This window comes from Panulirus ornatus, chromosome 35 (assembly GCF_036320965.1).
Source record: "Panulirus ornatus isolate Po-2019 chromosome 35, ASM3632096v1, whole genome shotgun sequence".
NCBI lineage: Eukaryota > Metazoa > Arthropoda > Malacostraca > Decapoda > Palinuridae > Panulirus > Panulirus ornatus.
Window position 1 is genome coordinate 2,540,001 of NC_092258.1, and position 20,000 is coordinate 2,560,000.

Here is a 20,000-nt window from a genome sequence, read left to right on the forward strand (position 1 = left end):
TCCAGCATACCATCTTGGTATGATATCTTCTCATGGCATAACGTTCTTTGGCATATCATTTCTTGGTATATCTTCGCTTGGCATATCTTCCCATGATACATTTCTTGTTAGTATATCAAACCATCAAATTTTCACGTCTGGTCCCTGGTGTGCCTGGAGGTGAGTGCCTTTACGACGACGAGATAAATATATGAGAATCGACCGCCTCATGATATCATTACATTGCACCACACATACAGACCAACATAAACCCTTCCGCAAGTTGTCGGACCTTGATTTCCATCATCTCTCTCTCTCTCTCTCTCTCTCTCTCTCTCTCTCTCTCTCTCTCTCTCTCTCTCAGTGTTTACGACGGAAAATCTTCCCTGTGCCAGATGCCACAGAGTAGATATTCAGCCTCTGTTTGTAAAGCTGGAAGGACAGGCTTCTCTGTCTCGTGTGAGGCCGACCCTCAGACCGCTCCTGTCTCTCTGTCTGTCGCTTGAGACGGACTCATGACAAATGGGTCGTTCTGTCATTTCACGGGTTGTTTCTGCTTGCTCAAAAGTCGTCCAACCGTATTAGAAAATCACATTTCTATAATCATATCTGTCTATCTATCTATCTATCTATCTATCTATCTATCTATCTATATATATATATATATATATATATATATATCCTCTAACACGGAAAAAGATCTCGGCAGTTTCAATATATGAAATTTATAATTCTGTCACTTTATAATCTTTTCATTGCCAATAAACAAGGAGGGACCATAGTTACATAAGCTGGCCGGAAGTATGGCCGCCAACATAATGATGGCCAAAAATATTCTGATACTTTGTTTTTCTATTGTGGGCACATTTTCTGTGAGTGAATATTGAATCTGCTTTAATATGGGGTAACTGGACTATATCTATAATGAGGTTGAGTCTTGAGCCAGTATCTAACTGCCTTACTGTTAATAAGCTTATATTTGTTGATCAAGCCTAATATGTTAATCATATCTTGTGTGTCTATTGGTCAAGTGATGTATGTATATCGTTATTCTGCCTTCTTATTGGTCAAGTGAGGCTCGTGCGCCGCCCCCTGATGAAGAAGACCCGCCCATTGATCATCTAAACCCGCCCACTCATCACTAATAACGTTCATTAGCAGTGTAAATAACGGCAGGAGTTATTAATCATTGTGACTTCCCCTCGTGACAGATCTTCACATCAAAATCCCAATTCTGTCTCCTATGTCTCTCCACTCGGCTCCATTCTCATTTTCTGTGTAATCTCTCTATCCCACATCTGTCATAGTTTCCCTATTCCTCCCTCTTCTCTTTATTCTTTTCCATATAATCTATCTACCTCATTCCTCAGTCTTAACATTCTCCTGTTCCTTCTGTCTATTTCTCCTCTTCCACACAATTTCTTCATCTGACCTTTCCTCTCTACTGTACCTTCCCGTCTCTTTAACCTTCCCGTTCCTGTCTGACATGTTCCATCTCCCCCACATATAAGAAGCGAAGTTGTGTGCTGCTGTGTTGTCTGGTCTCCAGCCAAACAAGTGAGAAATAATTAACCTGCAGAGAATTCATCAACCCGTCTGAAGCGAAGATCGTGCAAATGAAATACATGAACCGTCATAAAACGGCTAAATGGACTCGAACACTACAGATTAGGAAGAAGAAAAAGATAATACACGATGATCTATGCTTATCAGTAAACTGGGGGCGTCAGGAACAATGCCCCGGAGCTAGAAGCAGCTCAACCCGGAAGAAACAGAATTTATCACGTCTGCAAATAACTGCTGGAATGTCGCAAAGACATAGCGTTCAAAAATATAAGCGAGTCTGGCAAGGAAGTTGGCTAGATCACTCAGTGTCCTACGACTTACAGAAAGTAAGACGGTTTACACAACGACAATTACATTTAAAAAGAAAACATGAAATGTGGTTGGACACAGTTCATAGTGAACGTACGATTTTCATCATCAAATGAACGTGGCTACGGAGAGAAACAGTATTATTGATCAAGCCAGACGTGCGGTGAGCGCTACGCGCAGGCTAGATCATACCATCAGAAGAAGGATGGGATGCACAAGTGGAGGCTTAAGAGTGCACTGGACATGTAATTACAAGATGTACCAGACCAGCCAGGCTGTGAGGGTTGCAGCTTCCAACAGCTTGGTCAACCAAACGACCGGGATCCAGCCCGGGCTGCGGGGATGAAGACTCTCCCCTGAAGACTTCACCAGGTATACTTCTTGGCAAAATATTGTCCTAAGTACTTGAATGTAGGTGCTCTCTCTCTCTCTCTCTCTCTCTCTCTCTCTCTCTCTCTCTCTCTCTCTCTCTCTCTCTAATCATGTCCGCTACTTTTTCATAAACCAGTTTTACACTCTATCCCTTCCTATCTTTACTCTCTCTCTCTCTCTCTCTCTCCCACTCCAATATTCAATCCATTCCATCTTTTTCACTCACCCATTGTGGCCGACACTGAGGGAAGGCAAGGCACCATCGCAACCTGCAGGATCCACATTTTTCCGCTGGAGAGTACTCCAGCGGAACCATCCCTGCGATACTGGGTGGACGATGATGCCTTTCCATAACGGGAGAGGATTTGCGTGATGGGAGGGTGTGCGTGTGTATGACGAAGGGGTGGAAGACAAAGGAAGTGGGGAGAAGTGGGATGGTCTGAAGGTAAAGAGGAAAGAAAGAAGGGGGGAAGTGATGGAGAGAGATAGAGGAGTAGCGGACGAAGTGGGCGATCCTGTGGGAGGACCCAGGCCTGTTATGCTCCAGTTCCTCGCTTCCTCTCCCTTTGTCTATGGGGCAGCGTGAGGGAGGAAAGACTTCCAGGCAGCGAGGCAGAGATTATATATATATATATATATATATATATATATATATATATATATATATATATGTGAGCGACGACGTTCTGACGGTGAGAGACGGGACCCCTCCCGGAATGAGGTGACTGTTCCCGTGAAAAACACGTCTTTTGTGTGGCGAAATTCACACCCTGCCGGATTTCCATGGGTTAAAAAGGATGTGAAATGTTTCCATGCAACGGCACGAAGAGAAGGAAAAAACTTTTGTGAATAATGGAACCTTCCTGAGCATGGGGGATGGGGGAATAATTTTTACTACAGACTTCCACACCATCGTATGTATATATCTACAGTTTTTGCTACGTAGTCCATACCTCAGTGATACACTGTCCTGTGAAATCTAGGGGAGAAAGAGAGAAGTGGTGTGCACATTTTCTCTTCCCTGAGACACACGCCCTGAGTTCACCATCTTCAGTGACGTAATATAGAAAAATGTGATGATTAACATAAACTAACCGTAAGTCCGACACGACGGAACGACCCTTGATCACGACGATACGACCCTCGAGCGTGACAGTACGACCTTTGGGTATAATGACCTGGCCCAGCCTGGTGTTTGACCCGTCCTGGTGTTTGACCTGTCCTGTTGTTTGACCTGGCCTGGTCTTTGAGCTGGCGCTCAAGGGGAAGATCAAAGACCATGCCATAATGCTCGAGGGTCGTACTGTTGTGTTCTCAAGGGACGTAGCGTCATGCTGAAGGGTCGGAAGGTCGTGCGTTTGAGAGGGTACTCACCAAGCAGGCCCAGCAGACGTACAGATGCTATCATCCTGACGGCGACGCTGACCATGGCTCGCGTCAGCCCACCAGGTGTCAGCCTGGGCTGTCAGGGATAGAGACACCAGGTGGTTAGAGATCTTCTCAGGGATAAAGAAACTAGGAAGGGGAAGAAGAGATCTGGAGGCTGGTCTGTCCCTGAAGATTTTAGAAACATTTGCTGTTAGAGAGAGAGAGAGAGAGAGAGAGAGAGAGAGAGAGAGAGAGAGAGAGAGAGAGAGAGAGAGAGAGAGAGAGAGTTAACATGTTAAACAAAGCGCTGCGGTGTGTGACACCTTTGTATGTATGATCAAGTGCTTCCCATGCTGTGTGTGTGTGTGTGTGTGTGTGTGTAAAACATTTAAACCATCTAAGTTTCATTCAAACTATTTCATTGTAGATTAAGCTCGAATCAATGTGCCCGAACTTCCCTAAAAAGACCGAAGTCACCATTCGTATATATATATATATATATATATATATATATATATATATATATATATATATATATATATATATATATATGACCAGGCATCTTCAGACTCTCTCATTCCAGTCCGCCAGAGTTATTGTGAGGAGGTTTCACACTCCAGCGTGGATCAAGCCCCGCCACCTGGACTCCGCCAACACAATGCCCTCCACTCCACACCCCGACCCCAGCGGCAAACTCGTTCCCAACCGCTTCATACTCCAGCCTCCCAACTTATCCAACTGCGGGAGACTTCCTCTAAAACTGCCCGAACTAATCTGACTTCTGAGCGAGTTAAAGATCGTCAAGACCAGGTCAAAGTACATTTCGGGGTCACTTAACATCGTCAGAACGTCTCTAAGGAGTACAAGATCTAACACCACACACACACACACACACACACACACACACACACACACCAGATTGGTTCACTCTGTTCACATGATAATAAGTCTAGATTTGTGACACGTGTTCTACGTGTTATTAGGCAATGTCTGACTCTCACCCAAAGAGCCGGTGAGTTACCTAAAAACCTTTAAAGGCTCGTGTTGTTAAGTCTCACGTATACTTATTTAACGGCACTTAAACTTCTGTGGTTTTCAAACTCGACCAGATATCTAAGAGAAAAAAAAAATGTTCAATAGAGAGCCTTCACCCACTTGCTGTCTTCTGGGAGAGAGAGAGAGAGAGAGAGAGAGAGAGAGAGAGAGAGAGAGAGAGAGAGAGAGAGAGAGAGAGAGAGAGAGAGTGTGTGTGTGTAGGTGTAGTGTGAGTAAGCGGACCATCTTCAGGAGGAGGTCCGGGTTCCTGACTCACTAAACTGTTGGTGTCTTCCCGTCGTCATCTTCCCGCTGGAAACTACTGTGGAGGTAAGATGGGCATTCAATTTGCATAATGTTGGCTCCTGTCTTCTGCTGCACAAGGTATGGCCGGCGCCGTCCTCCTGTGACGCACATCAAATTACTTCACGTGACGCAGTGACGAACGACGCTAAATTTCCCACCGGACAGCAGTGACGCAGGTGACCAAATGTCTCCCTTTACAAAGTGACGCACGTCACCAAACGCACCCCATGACGCAGTCACGCACGTCACCAAACGCATCCCATGACGCAGTCACGCACGTCACCAAACACATTCCATGACGCAGTCACGCACGTCACCAAACGCACCCTATGACACAGTCACGCACGTCACCAAACGCATCCCATGACGCAGTCACGCACGTCACCAAACGCATCCCATGACGCAGTCACGCACGTCACCAAACGCATCCCATGACGCAGTCACGCACGTCACCAAACACATCCCATGACGCAGTCACGCACGTCACCAAACGCATCCCATAACACAGTGACGCACGTCACCAAACGCCTGTCACAACGCAGTGACGCACGCTACCTCCCGCAGCGGAGTAAGCCATACCTCCCCCCACATGACCACAACACCAAACTCTCCAGTGTGTCATCAATAATGGGTCATGAATAACACTAACGTTACCATCAGTCCCGATCATAAATCATTCATCACGTTGATGACATTTTTTTTACCGTTCCATTTTTTTCTCTCTACCTCATGTATGAGAATTTATCATAAGATAAATCTCTATCATATACAATATGTAAAAAAAAAAAGATAAATCCAGTGATGAATTATTCCCCTTACTGCCTTTCATGATTTTCTTACTTTTTGCAGATTATTAACTGGAGTGACCTCTGACCTGACCTTTAAGGGTTAGGGCCAAAGGCCACGCCCATCATAACCCCATTGGTCGTTGTGTCGTGGTCAAGAGTCGTACCGTCGTGCCCACGTAACCCCCTGAGTCGTGCTTGAGGGTCATCATCATACACGGTCGTACTCCAAGACGTGAGCATAGTTATGGTGGAGGGGGGGGGGGGAGGGGGGGGGGGAGGGCTGCTGCTTGCTCGCTGTATGTGGGAATCTACGATTATCCTCCCCCCCCAACCCCCACCCCCCACCCCCACCCCCCACCCCTCCTTACACTTCTGGTCTAACTCCTGTACGTATGCCAGAGAACACACACCCACTCATATATACGAATACATACATACATACATACATACATACATACATACATACATACATAATAAGGGCTCTAGAGGTAAACTCTGTATATTGATGTCGGTGGGTGATATCAAAAGCACAGACGAAAAAGGAGTAAAAAAAAAAGAGAGAGAAAGAAAAAAAAAGCCCCCCCCAGCCACCCTAACTTTATAACAGTCATCAAAAACGAATCAAAGCTTATAATTCCCAGTGAAATTTTTCGGGGCCGGTCTTATGGTAGCATGAAATTCAGATGAGGCGGTCATACTTCGTGGGGGCCTCTCTCTCTCTCTCTCTCTCTCTCTCTCTCTCTCTCTCTCTCTCTCTCTCTCTCTCTCTCTCCCGTACCCCAACCCACCCCAGGACCCTCATAACCCCACTCACAGGAGTGTAAGAGAGAGAGAGAGAGAGAGAGAGAGAGAGAGAGAGAGAGAGAGAGAGAGAGAGAGAAGGTAAATCCTAAAGATAATATCACATAAAGAGAACCTTATAAAAAGAAATGCTATAAAGATAACATTATCAGAGCTTAGCTCGTGGCTCCATAGAGTATATAAAGTTTCAAATCCCCCGTCTCTCCTCCAAGTTTCTCTGGCTAATATATAAGACTTAACAACTTGAAATCTAAACACCCAATACTAAATACCAAACATATTAATAAGGGTTTAAAAAAAAGCAGCTTGTGGTTTGATTCCAGTTGAAAACCAGACGCTTTGATCCCCAAAGTTTAGTCCTTAACAAGTTTAGATCCCAAAATTCAGTACTACCCAAACTTCAGATTTCAAAGTTCAGTACTACATCAGTTCAGGTCGCCCAAAGTTTGGTATTACCTAATCTACATCCTGATGTTGAAAACTACCAAAGTTCAAAATCAAAAACTTTAGAACTACCAAACTTTGCGTGCCAAAAAGTGTAGAAAGTACAGAACTTTAGGTCCCCCCAAACATTTAGAATGATCAAAGTTGGGAGAGAGTGTGGAGCGGGAGGACCCGCCCTGCTTCAGGTTAGAGAGATCCAATTACACAGGTTATGGCCACGGACGAAGTTCCCAAGTTGACCCCCGTCCCTGACCCTGACCCCCGCCCCCTGACCCTGACCCTGACCCTCGCCCCTGACCCTGACCCTGACCCCCGCCCTGACCCTGGCCCTGACCCCCGCCCCCCTGATCCTGGCCCTGGCTCTGGTTGGATCGCTGGCCACGACCGGCTTAATGAGCGATGTTATGACATACTTGAGCCAAACGGTTAATTACGATGCACAAGACAGACACACACACACACACACACACACACACCCACCCACCCACACACACACACACACACACACACACACACACACACACACCTCGCGCGTCTTCGTTTATCTTTCACACTCACTGTTCCGTGTGTGTGTGTGTGTGTGTGTGTGTGTGTGTGTGCCAACAATTCCCAGCTAGGAGTCTGAAGGACAGCAAACAAAACTCAAGACAACAATGAACAAGATCACATGACAGAGAACGTGCGAGACATGAGGGAGGGACAACCACGAGATCAAACAACGTTGCCAGAGGAGATAAATACAATGAGAACCTAAGAACCATGTCGCACTACGTGGAAATAGATCGATATCGATTGGGAAGAAGAAAGGCATGAGCAAGGCAATGATCACAGACTGACCTGGAAGGAGGACGAGAAGGAGAAGCGGAGATAAAGTTATTTAGGAAAAAGATTCAAGGAAAAAGACTTCAGTAAGATGTATAAACTGTAGTACTTCCAGAGATGTACACGGATCACAGACTTACAGTTTATGTGTAAATCCTGGAAAATTACCAGCTTGTGATTGCTTTATATAGGGCCTCCCAGGCGGCGCTACCCACCATGCCAGTGGCTATCAACCACTGAACCTACAGGGGACGTGGAATGAGGCTCTTAAACCCCTCGAGATACGTGTGTGAGCCGTAAACCCTTGCCAAGCTACACGGTTAAACCATGAACGGACAACGTGCCAATCCTCAGCGACTGACTCTCAAAACTCCCAGCTAACAATCTGTCAACCTCTCGAAGTAGCTCGTCACATCTCCAGCAAAATAATACACAGTGAGACCAAGACAATTTTGACGAGCGACTCCCCAGGTTCTGGCGGGATGCGTGGTGAGGCAGCATACACCGAGCCACACCTCTGATCATCGAACAATAATTCCTTGGACTACGGAATGATGGAACATGAACTACTGGTGTGTGGAACCTAACGATCCAGAACCAGGCTGAAAGCTTAATGATGGGTTAGCTCATTTCCCCACCTCGCTGCAGCCATCTTCCGAACCCCGTACTCAAGTAACAGGTTTTCTCCCCGTATCTATCTCCATCTATCCTGCCTCCTCCCCTCATCCCCTCTCCATCATTACGGCTACACACCTGATTTATTACCTAATTTGCATGCTCCCCGACGTAAACTTTCCCTCTCCATTTTTCTCCCGTGTTTCGTTATACAGTCTTGTTGCCCTCTCGTTACGTCTCTTCTCCATCAATTCACTTATTGGTATATTTTTCATATTCTTATCTCTCACACTTCCTCTCTCTCTCTCTCTCTCTCTCTCTCTCTCTCTCTCTCTCTCTCTCTCTCTCTCTCTCTCATGTCGCGTCCGCCGTCTTGTTCCGCTTCGTTTCCCGCCATCCATCGTTTAATTACCACTTCCTCTCTGCCTCGTTTAATTCTTTGGCCAACGAGTGTCGTTCAAACCTTCCAGTCATTTAGCTGTGGAGGACGGCTGCCTTTGGCTGTTGGAGAGGCTAGGCTGACGTGGTGCTGGGGGGGGGGGGGGGGGGGTTAGTTGCAAGAGAGCCTTGCTGACGGTAGGGGTAAGCTGTGGCGAAGGCAAGCTGACGAGGGGGTTAGCTGTGGCCAGGCGGGCTGGTGGGTGGGAAGCTTAGCTGTGGGGAATAGGTTTAGCGTTAGCATATACTGTGTGAGATGATCAATGATAACTTTAGTGTTGGTCACTAAGGGAGGCCTTCTACAGGCGCCAGTCTTCAGTGGAGGCTCTTACTTACTTACTTACTTACCTAACCCTCGGCACAGCGTGGGGAGCGGGGTGGTGGCCGCCCTTCCCTCACCAACCCTTACATAATAATAACATGGATGGTGGTTGCTCCCTTCCGCTATTTATCGACGGAAGGTAAGTTATGAGGACAGACCAGCGCCTCACGAGGCCTCCTCACCTTCCTCATACACTCACACTCCTCTCCCTCGCTCTCTCTTCCTCTGGCCTCTCCCACGTTCCCCCCCAAGGAACATTACGAGGCCGACACATCTCACACGCCTCTCCCTCCCTCCCTCCCTCACACCTTGTATATTACCTACTCACCTCTCCTCTCGCGGCTCCCTGCCCACGTCAAGATGTACGGCACGCGCTCTGCCATATACATGCGTATTCCGCCCCGCGGGAAATTTGAATTCCTTATTTTCTCATGGAAAAAAAATGTGTGTGTGTGTGTGTGTGTGTGTGTGTGTGTGTGTGTGTGTGTGTGTGTGTGTGTATAACGTCAAACCAAGACGTGTGTTACACTGAACAACGACGAGTAACGCACAAATCAGAGGCACCTGACCTCGCAGACCTTGGCAGATGACAGATAAATCCCTCCAGAGGGGCTCGTTAACCACTCCGTAGTAGCTCGTGAAACCACTCCAGAGTGGCTCGTTAACCACTCCCGAGTGGCTCGTTCACCACTCCGGAGTGGCTCGTTAAATTCCAGAGCGTGAAATGTTGAAGTTTGACGATCGACTCATACGCTACAATTTTCCCCACTACGTTTGAAATTTGATAATTGTATCACTCGTACGTTGATTACTGATTATATACATAATTCAGCAACAGGTCCGTACGCTCCTTGATAATTACAACGTCGTCTGTGTCAGTCTCACTTGACGAATCTACTTGTGTAAAGTAACAAAGGTAAAGATAACTTATATAAGTATGGAAGTACTTAAGGGGTGGGTGAGTGTAATGATGATATACAGGTAGATAGGAAGATAGACAGACAGACTGTTACATACATACATAGAGATGGATAGATAAAAAAAAACAGACACACAGATAAATAGATTGATAGGACAGATAGAAAGATACACAGATAAACAGATAGATAGACACACAAAGATAAAAAAAAAGAATCAGTGATAAATTCGTCTGCCATATATTTCACATGTGACCCTTGAGATGTATGCAGTATTCATCATCCACGAGGCATTCACGCGCCGACCCATCATGTCTGCGTTCATCCATGCATCATCAGGTTCTCACCCCCCACCCCCACCCCCTCCACCACACACCCCATTATTCACCCATTTCCATGTTCTCTACACACACACACACACACACACACACACACACACACACATGTTTTTTTTTTCACTTCTCTTTTGCCTCCGTTATTTCACAGTTCAAATTCTTATTTTCTCCACCAATCCTTCCCTATTCTGCTGTTGGCCTCTCTCTCTCTCTCTCTCTCTCTCTCTCTCTCTCTCTCTCTCTCTCTCTCCTCTTATCTCCTGCACCATTCACTCTCCCATCCTCCTTCCCTTCCACTCGTTCCCCCCATCAGGTGAGCGCCCTTCGCGCCCCACACTCGCTCAAGCTTCCTTGTGTGACTTTGCTGAGAAGGAGGCTTAGCTGTACCGGGGCTTAGCTGGACGAAGACTCAGCAGTAATGGAAGCTTATCACTGAGAGAGTCATTGCTGTCGGAGACACCGATGTGAGATTCTAAACTGTAAAAAAACGCTTAGCTGTAGCGCATGATTACCTGCCAAGAATGCAGCTGAGGTACGACTGGGCTTAACTTATGAGGAAGCTTATATGAGGGAGAGACTTAGCTGCATGGAAGCTTTAGTCATGAGAGGTGTTAGCTGAGGCTGAAAATTAGCGGATATTATTTAGCTGAAGAAGCTTTGCTAACGGTAATCTTAGGTGTGAGGGAGGCCAAGACTTGGAACTGTTTTAGCTGTGAGGTTAGTCTAGCTGTGGTGCGAAGCTTTATTGTAAAAGAATTAGCTGTGGAAAAGCATGGAGGGGGTTTGAGGTGATGCAGACCTTAGGTGTGAGGGAGATTTACCGGATAAGAAGACTCAGCTGTAGCTTAAAAGCTTAAAGGAAACAGGCTTAGCTGTGGTTGTGGGCTAGGTGCAGCACATGTTTAGCTGAGTCCTAGACGTTGGCATAAATATGGCTCAGACTTTAGCTTCGTGTGTAGGGTTTGTGCGTCAGAAGTTCGGTGGTAACGAAAGATTTTTCCCTTAGGTAACGTGTTGGCCCCAACCAGCCCGCCCTCAGGTGTGTGAGAGCCCTCATCAGTCGTCAGGTAATGTGGAGGCCCACGTGGACTACCAGGGTAAGGCAGGGTCCCATGCCACTCTTCAGGAAGTGTGGAACTCATAATAACCCGCAAGTAGTATAGGACCCGCCTCATCCCTTAAATAGTACGGAGCCATTACTAGCTCTCACACTAATGGGTCTTATTAACCCCCAGAAAATATGGGACACCTCACAGGGCCTCATATATTATGTGGACCCATCACCGTGCCTCAGGTAGCGTGGGGTTTCTCATCGACCCTATGGTACACTTGGGAAGGCCACATAATAGAAGAACTGATGGGCTATGATGAGGTTATCTCCCGGAGTTCGGTAATGGTATCCTAAATTCCTAATTTACATGTATGGAGACAGGATAGTAGGCTGGGCACAAGGCCCCTCCCCATCACGCTATTCCCAGCGGCACATCAGCCAGCGGGAAAAATATCCACGGAGGAAGAACACGTGGTACAGCCACAATATACTGACGTGGATATTCTATAGGAAGCGTAACGGAAAATATATCCTAATTCAAACGTCGGATACCTTGAGGAAGAACATGTTGTAGACGCTGATCACGAGAGGAAACACAAGTTGGAATACGTATATAAATTGCCACTTTTAATCTGGCTTATTTCTGGTCATCAAAATGGTCTAAGTACAGGCCAAGATACGTATATAATCCTACTGCTGAAAGGGAGAAAAAAAAATAATTGCGTAAGTTTGTCCTGCGACCCCACCCCGTCCTCTCCTCCCCACATGTCACCATTACCCCCTGGTCCTGGTCCTGGTGGTGGTGCATGGTGCCCACCGTCCCCTCAGGTAGCTGGGACCCCTCCTCATCAGCCTGCCAATAACTTGGCGATGCTGGTATCTACCACCCTCCCTCCCTCCCTCACTCCCCCACACCCTCACTCAACATTAGCCTTCGATCAGTGTGAGTTATGGAGGTAGGTAGGTGCACGAGGCCCCCAGAGCACGGTGTCCTCTCATCGCTTCTCCCTCCCTCCCTCTCCCCAACTCTCCCAGGCCAGCATTACCAAGTCTGCACATCTTACGCACCTTCCCTCTCCTCTCCTCCCCCACCCAACGCCTTATATACGAGCTTCTCTTCTCCTCCCGCGGTTCCTGCTCACATAAAGCCGTCTCATGGCGACGTCCACCCGCCGCTGTTTATTCTGGCCCACGCAAAAATTCGCTCGCTTATATGCTGCCCTCGTGTGTGTGTGTGTGTGTGTGTGTGTGTGTGTGTGTGTGTGTGTGTGTGTGTGTGTGTGTGTGCGTGTGTGCGAGTGTGTGCGTGTGTGTGCGAGCGTATGTGTGTGTGTGTGTGTGTGTGTGTGTGTGTGTGTGTGTGTGTGTGTGTGTGCGCGAGGCTCTGCAATTGATTCTCGATAACGTAATCACACGCTCGTAAAGTATTATGCATCTCATTCCTGGTTTATTGACCTCTAAGATACCCGATAGATAAAACTTTATGTGTTACTGATGAAACTTGATATCGACCACGTCCCTGTGAACTCCAGCCACAGATTACGTCGTAACCCGGGTCACTTTACTGACCTGGCGTGCACCTGTTGCTTAGGTTCCCGCACGAGACGTCTCATTTACAAGGAAAGAAGAATGAGTGTAGCCACCTGTACGGAACACCTGCATTGCCCAGCACCTCCCTACCCTCAGCAGTGGTGCTTAATTGGTCTATTATAGAGTCGACCTTCCCTCCTCAAACACCAGGCCAACTCTACATCCCTATCTTTATCACTCCGTCTCCCTAGCTCATTTCTGATTCCTCGTTTCATCAACTATCGTCCAATATTTCCTCCTTCTACCTCCCTCCTTCCCGTATTATTGCTGTCTCCTTCTCTCACTCTCTCTTCCACTGTCTCGTTTCCTGTGAATGAAGTCTCAGTGTCTTTCCATTCCTCATGCTTCTAGCGTTACTTCTTGAATAATTTACTGACCTTCGTCCATCTCTCGCTCCTTCACTGCTGCATTTTTGTCTGTCATTTGCTGATTATTTTCCCCGGTCGCCTCCCTCCGCCACGGAGAGGCCAGTTCTTGCCCCGCAGTCGTTCAGTTTCCCCCTTTACAACTCACTCGCCCGCTGGGGAGGTGACTGTGGTGCGTGTCGGAGGGGACGTCTTCTTTCTTAACCGTTCTCAAGTAGTCAGGGAGCACCTCCCTATGTTGCTATGGCCCTATGTTGCTCCGGGAGCCCCTTAACCACTGTGATCACGATCCTGAGTAGCCCTTAGTTACTAAGGGGAAGGCCTCCTCGCCCCTTCGATATCGCGGTGGTGGGCTCTTGGTACTCCTCAATTGTTATCATCCGAGAGGTACTGCAGTGGTGGCCCTTAGCTATTATGAGGAGGACCCTCGTCAACTCTCAGGTATTGAAGTGGCGGCCCTCACCAGCCCTCAGGTAACTTGAGATTGTGGGTACACCCTTTCATTTTCCTACAACCTCCCCCACCAACCCCCACCTCAACCAACACACACACACACACACACACACACACACACACACACACACACTAACCACAGTCCGACAAGACTTATGGACGTTGTACTGGCCAATGGCCGTATTTGCCTTCCTCTCACTTGCTGCAACTCTCCCACACCCAACTTTACCAAGAAAGCATATCATATACGTACGAACCTCTCTCTCTCTCTCTCTCTCTCTCTCTCTCTCTCTCTATCTATCTATCTATCTATCTATCTATCCCTCTCTCTCTCCTTTAATCTATCTCTCTATATATCTATCTCTATCTCTCTTCAAGATTTACTTGCTCTCCTTCTCTCTCTCTCGCTGTTCCTGGCCACGTCCAGGTGGTCCAGCACAGTAGTCCATCACAGCGCGGCTTATGATGAGCCACGGGAAAAATTCCGGTACTTTACGTTCTCCTCAGAGGTGGTGTGTGTGTGTGTGTGTGTGCCCGTGAAGATGGAGTGCAATGAGCTTTCGCAAACGAGAGGGGATTTCAGAATACAAATTGAGAGAGAGAGAGAGAGAGAGAGAGAGAGAGAGAGAGAGAGAGAGAGAGAGAGAGAGAGAGAGAGAGAGAGAGAGAGAGAGAGAGAGAGAGGAACGTGAACAAATAATGATTGAGCAAATTTTCTACGAATTGCTGATATTCCACCTTTTTAACAGGAAGCAAATGACAATATATATATATATATATATATATATATATATATATATATATATATATATATATATATATATATATATATATATATATATATATACTGCCTCGGTCAAACAGGGAAAAATAAACAGCGAGACGAAGAACGGAACTCCCGTCTACCCGACGTAAACATATCGGCCATGTAAATTGATGTGGGCGACTTGACCAACTTTATGATAGATATTTCTGGGGCGAGTGCGAGGGGGTGGATGGGAGGTGTGGGGAAGGAGGCGTGGGGAGATAAAGAGGCGAGTGCGAGGAGGTGGATGGGAGGTGTGGGGGAGGAGGCGTGGGGTGTGGGGGAGGAGGCGTGGGGAGATAAAGACATATGGGGGAAGTTGTGACGCGTGAACTACGGCTCGCCTGGTCCAGACTCCCACGGCGAGGGAAATAACTCTGCTTTATCTCCTGCAGGTCAGGTGGCTGGCCAGGGGAGGTGGTTCTCCTGCCTGGGGCAGTACAGTGCTATGTGATGGTGGCTGTGATGGTAGGCGGCGGTGAAGGGGATGATGGCAGTGAATGATGATGATGGTGGCAAAGCCTTGATAATAATAACAATAATAACAGTTAATAAAATAATGATAATAATGATAATGATAAATAGTTTGTTTCATCAACTGTTACTATTGGCTATAGAAATAGGATAATTACAAACGTTAGGATGAGGGCTGTTCTTATAGCGGTGTTCATGAGTTTGGATGGGCTCGATGTGGTTATGGTGACGAACTGCAACTTGGGGACGAGGGATCTCAAGCGGTAGAAGGGGACGGTGGCGGAAAGTTGTGTGGTACGAGTTTCTTCTACCTTAGAAATTCTCCAACGTGACACTGAGAAGCTTGGTGGACTGAATGATCAACCTGAAGGAGGCTGGGGGGTCTAGTGAGATGGAATCAAGGTTGATGTGCATGATTAGCGGTCTTGGTTTGGTTGACGGTGACGTGGTTGATGTTAGTCCATTTCTGGAAGGTATCAAGGGCGTTCTGTTTGGGATATGCCGTCGGAGAAGTAGTTGTCACCCCCGACAACAAGGGCAGAGTCATCAACTTTATTCCATAGAGCAGGTACGTCATCATTCAAGGTACCAAACATATGAGCGAGGAAACAAAGGCGTCACCTGTTTGTGTCCTGTGGGGCGCCAAACACGTGAGGTGCTGGAAGGTGGCGCAGATGGCCTATTGGACACACACAGACCGACAACGCTCACTGAGGATGTCTGTGAACTATGGAATGAGAGACTCCTCCGTAGCTCAAGCTTGGCTTTGATGGTAATTACGTTACGACTGATTAGGGCTGAAGCTCTGATGAGATGTGTGGGGTGTATGTACGTGTAGAAGTTTATACACACAGGGTGTTCCACATGGAGGTTCCCATCCCCTCATACTTGGGCATATTCATGGCGGTTTATCAAGGACAAAAGCTTTTGTTACACAACCAAATCCTTTACAGAGTTACAATGGTGTATCATTAACGCTATTCTGGGTATATATACTGAGGAATATGCAGACCGATTAGACTAATTTTGATGAACGTCCCTACAAAGGGTGCTTAAAGAAGTGTAACTGCTCAGTACTCTGAAATAACTTTCAGTGTGTGTGTGTGTGTGTGTGTGTGTGTGTGTGTGTGTGTGTGTGTGTGTTTAATCACAGCGACGACCTGACAGTTACTAACTAAAACTTAAAAAACTACTGTGGTGTGTGCAGCACCAATCAGCATCATACATACACACATACACACACACACACACACACATATACATACATATACATATATATATATATATATATATATATATATATATATATATATATATATATATATATATATATATATGGTGTGAGGATGACAGTGGTGGTGGGGTTGGTGTGAGGAGGGGAGGCGGGTCGTCCTCTGGCCTGGTGCTCCCACAATGTTTACGACCCCTCCAGGTCCTCCTCACTCACTCACACTCCCACTACCAACCAATATTTTTGTCCTCGCACTCACGAATATTTTTCCATTTTTCCGTTCCCTCCCTCAGCTCCCTCACAACCCCCACCTCCACAACCTCCCTCTTCCTAACCCCATCCACCCGTGGACTCCAGCATCCGTCTGTCTGTCTGTCTTTGGTCCCTACTGTTATTTGATGTATAGCTTATTTCTGCTTCCTGTATTTTCCTCAGCGCCCCTCTCCGTCTTTCTCATCGTCGTACATGCTTCCCCTGTATCCCCCCGTCAATTCTATGTCTCCACTCAGACTTCTGTCTACTACAGTAGACTTAAGAGAGATTCTCGTGGAAGGATATGCTTCCGTAACTCTAGAAAATATTGAATAATGGTCCTGACATTTCCATGTATCCCAGCTCCATCCACGTAGACCCGTCCCACACCAACCAACAGACGGGATGTGCTCCATCCTCCGGCGTGCAGGCGCCCTTGCGACAAGAGTATTGTGACCAACACGGTGTAAGATGGGGGACATCGTGGTTATGATAAAACTGAACTGAGCAACTTTGATGCCCCAGCCAGAGATGCTCCTCTTCCACCCACACCATCACGCCTCCACCCAACACATCGTCTTATATCTTTTAACTCATGCCTCTGATGATGCCATGCCTGATTTGGTACCCGGGCGCCTGCAGAAACCTTTTAAACCGCTCTCACTGCTCTGTGCTCCTTTGCTCTGCTGAACACCAGACTTACACTGTCGGTGTCAATAGCCTCCCTTAACACCGAGACAAAGTTCTGTCGAATCTTCTCAACAAAAACCAACTCTCTGTTGTTGGCAGGGCTTAAAACCCCCTTGCCAAGATCCCTTTTGACCCCCCACCCCCCCACTCCCAGTCTGAGTGGGATGGGTTTGCGGAGATTAATATGCTGGTATAACCCCGGCCGGCCTTAGGATATAACCTCGTATACCCTGATATAAGACGAGACCCTTCCAGAATAGGTCATTATACGAGGTACTCACAGCTCCGTCTCGGGGCTCCTAACTCCCAGCACAACACTGCTCCGTCCCAGGTTGTGATAGGAAGCGCCTCACAATCCCATAAGGTGCGAGTTACGTTAGCTTTAACGTTCACTAAACTAAAGACAATTAACCTTTATTACATCCTTGAAGTGGATCACGTCAGCAATACGATCAGGACGAATTATTTTGATCTCGTACGCTTGGTTATTATCCACAGCTTCAGCTCTCGTACGACCAGTCCTGTTCTACCACACACACACACACACACACACACACACACACACAGACACACACACACACACACACACACACACACACACAGAGAGCAGGTGAAAGGTCGATGTAATACTAGACCAGTACTGCGGTATGGAAGTCACTTTAATTTAAAAAAAATAACCAGCCAGGGCTTAAAATAGAACCCCCGATACGAGAACCAGCACACAATAGCTCTCCTGTATAAGAGACCCGGGTTCAACCCCCCTCCCTCCTCCTCCCCACCGTAGCTGGAGCTGGAGTCATACATACGTATATATATACATATCCCGCGGACAATGCCTCTTGGTGTTATGAAACCAACATCCCACGTGAGGGGGAAACAGGATTTAATTAAAGTCGCCACAAGTCCTGATTGATGATGGTCATTATGTATGTCTCCCTTCAGAGGAGGTTGCCTTCCGCATCGCAAAGTTGCGTCCCACGACAGTTCGCTGGGTCACGCCTTCCCTCCCGCCACGTAGGGCGATACTCATATACAACACCAGTGGAAATGCGCTCTTGTCATGTGTTATATATATATATATATATATATATATATATATATATATATATATATATATATATATATATATCCCATACGCGGGACAGGCCAATATAACACGAGTGTGTTCTATCGCCAAGTTCCTACCTTTTAGAAAGTTCACTGTGAACTAATAACTTAAAAAAAAGAACGAAACAACTACAGACAACCAACAGCCATTTCAACCAACAATAACAATTTGAGGCATTTTTATCTTGCTCTCAACACCAACAAGTTTTCTTTTTTTGGACTGTATATATAAGTCACGGCTGGAGTACTGCTGTACCTTAACGATATGTTCCATATCTCTCTCTTTACTTCTCGCCTTGAAATACCTCGATACTAATACTTCATCACTATCATGTACTTCCACAAGGCGGGTAATGTCTCCCACTGTTTTGTGTTCCTCTATGACAATAGTTCGGTAAGATGGCAGTCTACCGACCCATTCTTCGTCGTCCCGGAAGATAATAGTCGTCTAATACTTTAAGTTGTCGTTCGTTGTAAGTATATCGTTATATCACAGAGTTACCACTGTGTACAGGAGACTTACCTGCCCTCCAGGCTAATGTCCTCTATCATACCTGCTACCTTTCCTCGTCCTGGTCAATGGTTCATAAAAACTTTCAACATGTTATTAAATGTTTGCTGGGGGTCCAGGTGCTCCTCCCTCTACCCCCCTGTCAGCCATCGACTGACCTTTCAAATTACTTCCTTATGAACGATGCTCTCTTGTTATCTATCTTGTTATCTATCTTGTGATCTTTCTTGTTATCTATCTTGTTATCTATCTTGTTATCTATCTTGTGATATTTCTTGTTATCTGTCTGCCTCTCTTACTTCTCCTACCTGGAATACACTTGGGTATAAAAGCGAGTCTGAACAGAAATCAATTTTCACTTTTCCCAAAGAAAGAACACAGAAGAGGGCCAAGTGAGGATTTTTCCTCTGAGGTTCAGTCCTCTGTTCTTAATGCTACGTCGCTAACACGGGCAATGGCGAATATGTACAAATATATAAATATATATATATATATATATATATATATATATATATATAGACAGATAGATAGATGATAGATAGATAGATAGACAAATAGAGAGAGAGAGAGAGAGAGAGAGAGAGAGAGAGAGAGAGAGAGAGAGAGAGAGAGAGAGAGAGAGAGAGACAGACAGAGAGACGCTCCACTCATCTCTGTCATGACTCAGACTAACCATGCATAACGAGCAGGTCGCTGGCCCGGCCTAACTGATGGATACGCATAAAACTTAAGTAATTTATGGTCGACTACATCACCAGGAGAGGGAGGGATCCAGACACCAGGTCACGCTACGGTCACTCTACCCTCCCTTGGCTTCCTTCATGGCTTATTCCCTCCCCTGAACAGCTCTCTCTCTCTCTCTCTCTCTCTCTCTCTCTCTCTCTCTCTCTCTCTCTCTCTCTCTCTCTCTTAACTGGCAAGGATAAACGATGAAGCTGACGTTAATCAGCGTTGAGAGATGATTACACAAGTACCAATGTGATTGCTCAGATTAACCCCACACACACACACACACACACACACACACACACACACACACACACACACACACTTA

General features: G+C 46.6%; 1 protein-coding gene across 4 annotated transcripts in view; it reads right to left on the minus strand.

The window, feature by feature from the left end:
- The window catches only part of LOC139760076 (cell adhesion molecule Dscam2-like), a 217,225-nt gene that overhangs the window by 173,080 nt on the left and 24,145 nt on the right, over positions 1–20,000 (minus strand). For all 4 annotated transcript variants that reach the window (XM_071682875.1, XM_071682877.1, XM_071682876.1 and 1 more), the window contains exon 2: positions 3,601–3,688. In XM_071682875.1, the coding sequence (XP_071538976.1) occupies positions 3,601–3,655 (55 nt within the window). In that variant the 5' untranslated portion in view covers positions 3,656–3,688. The remainder of the gene's footprint in view (positions 1–3,600; positions 3,689–20,000) is intronic.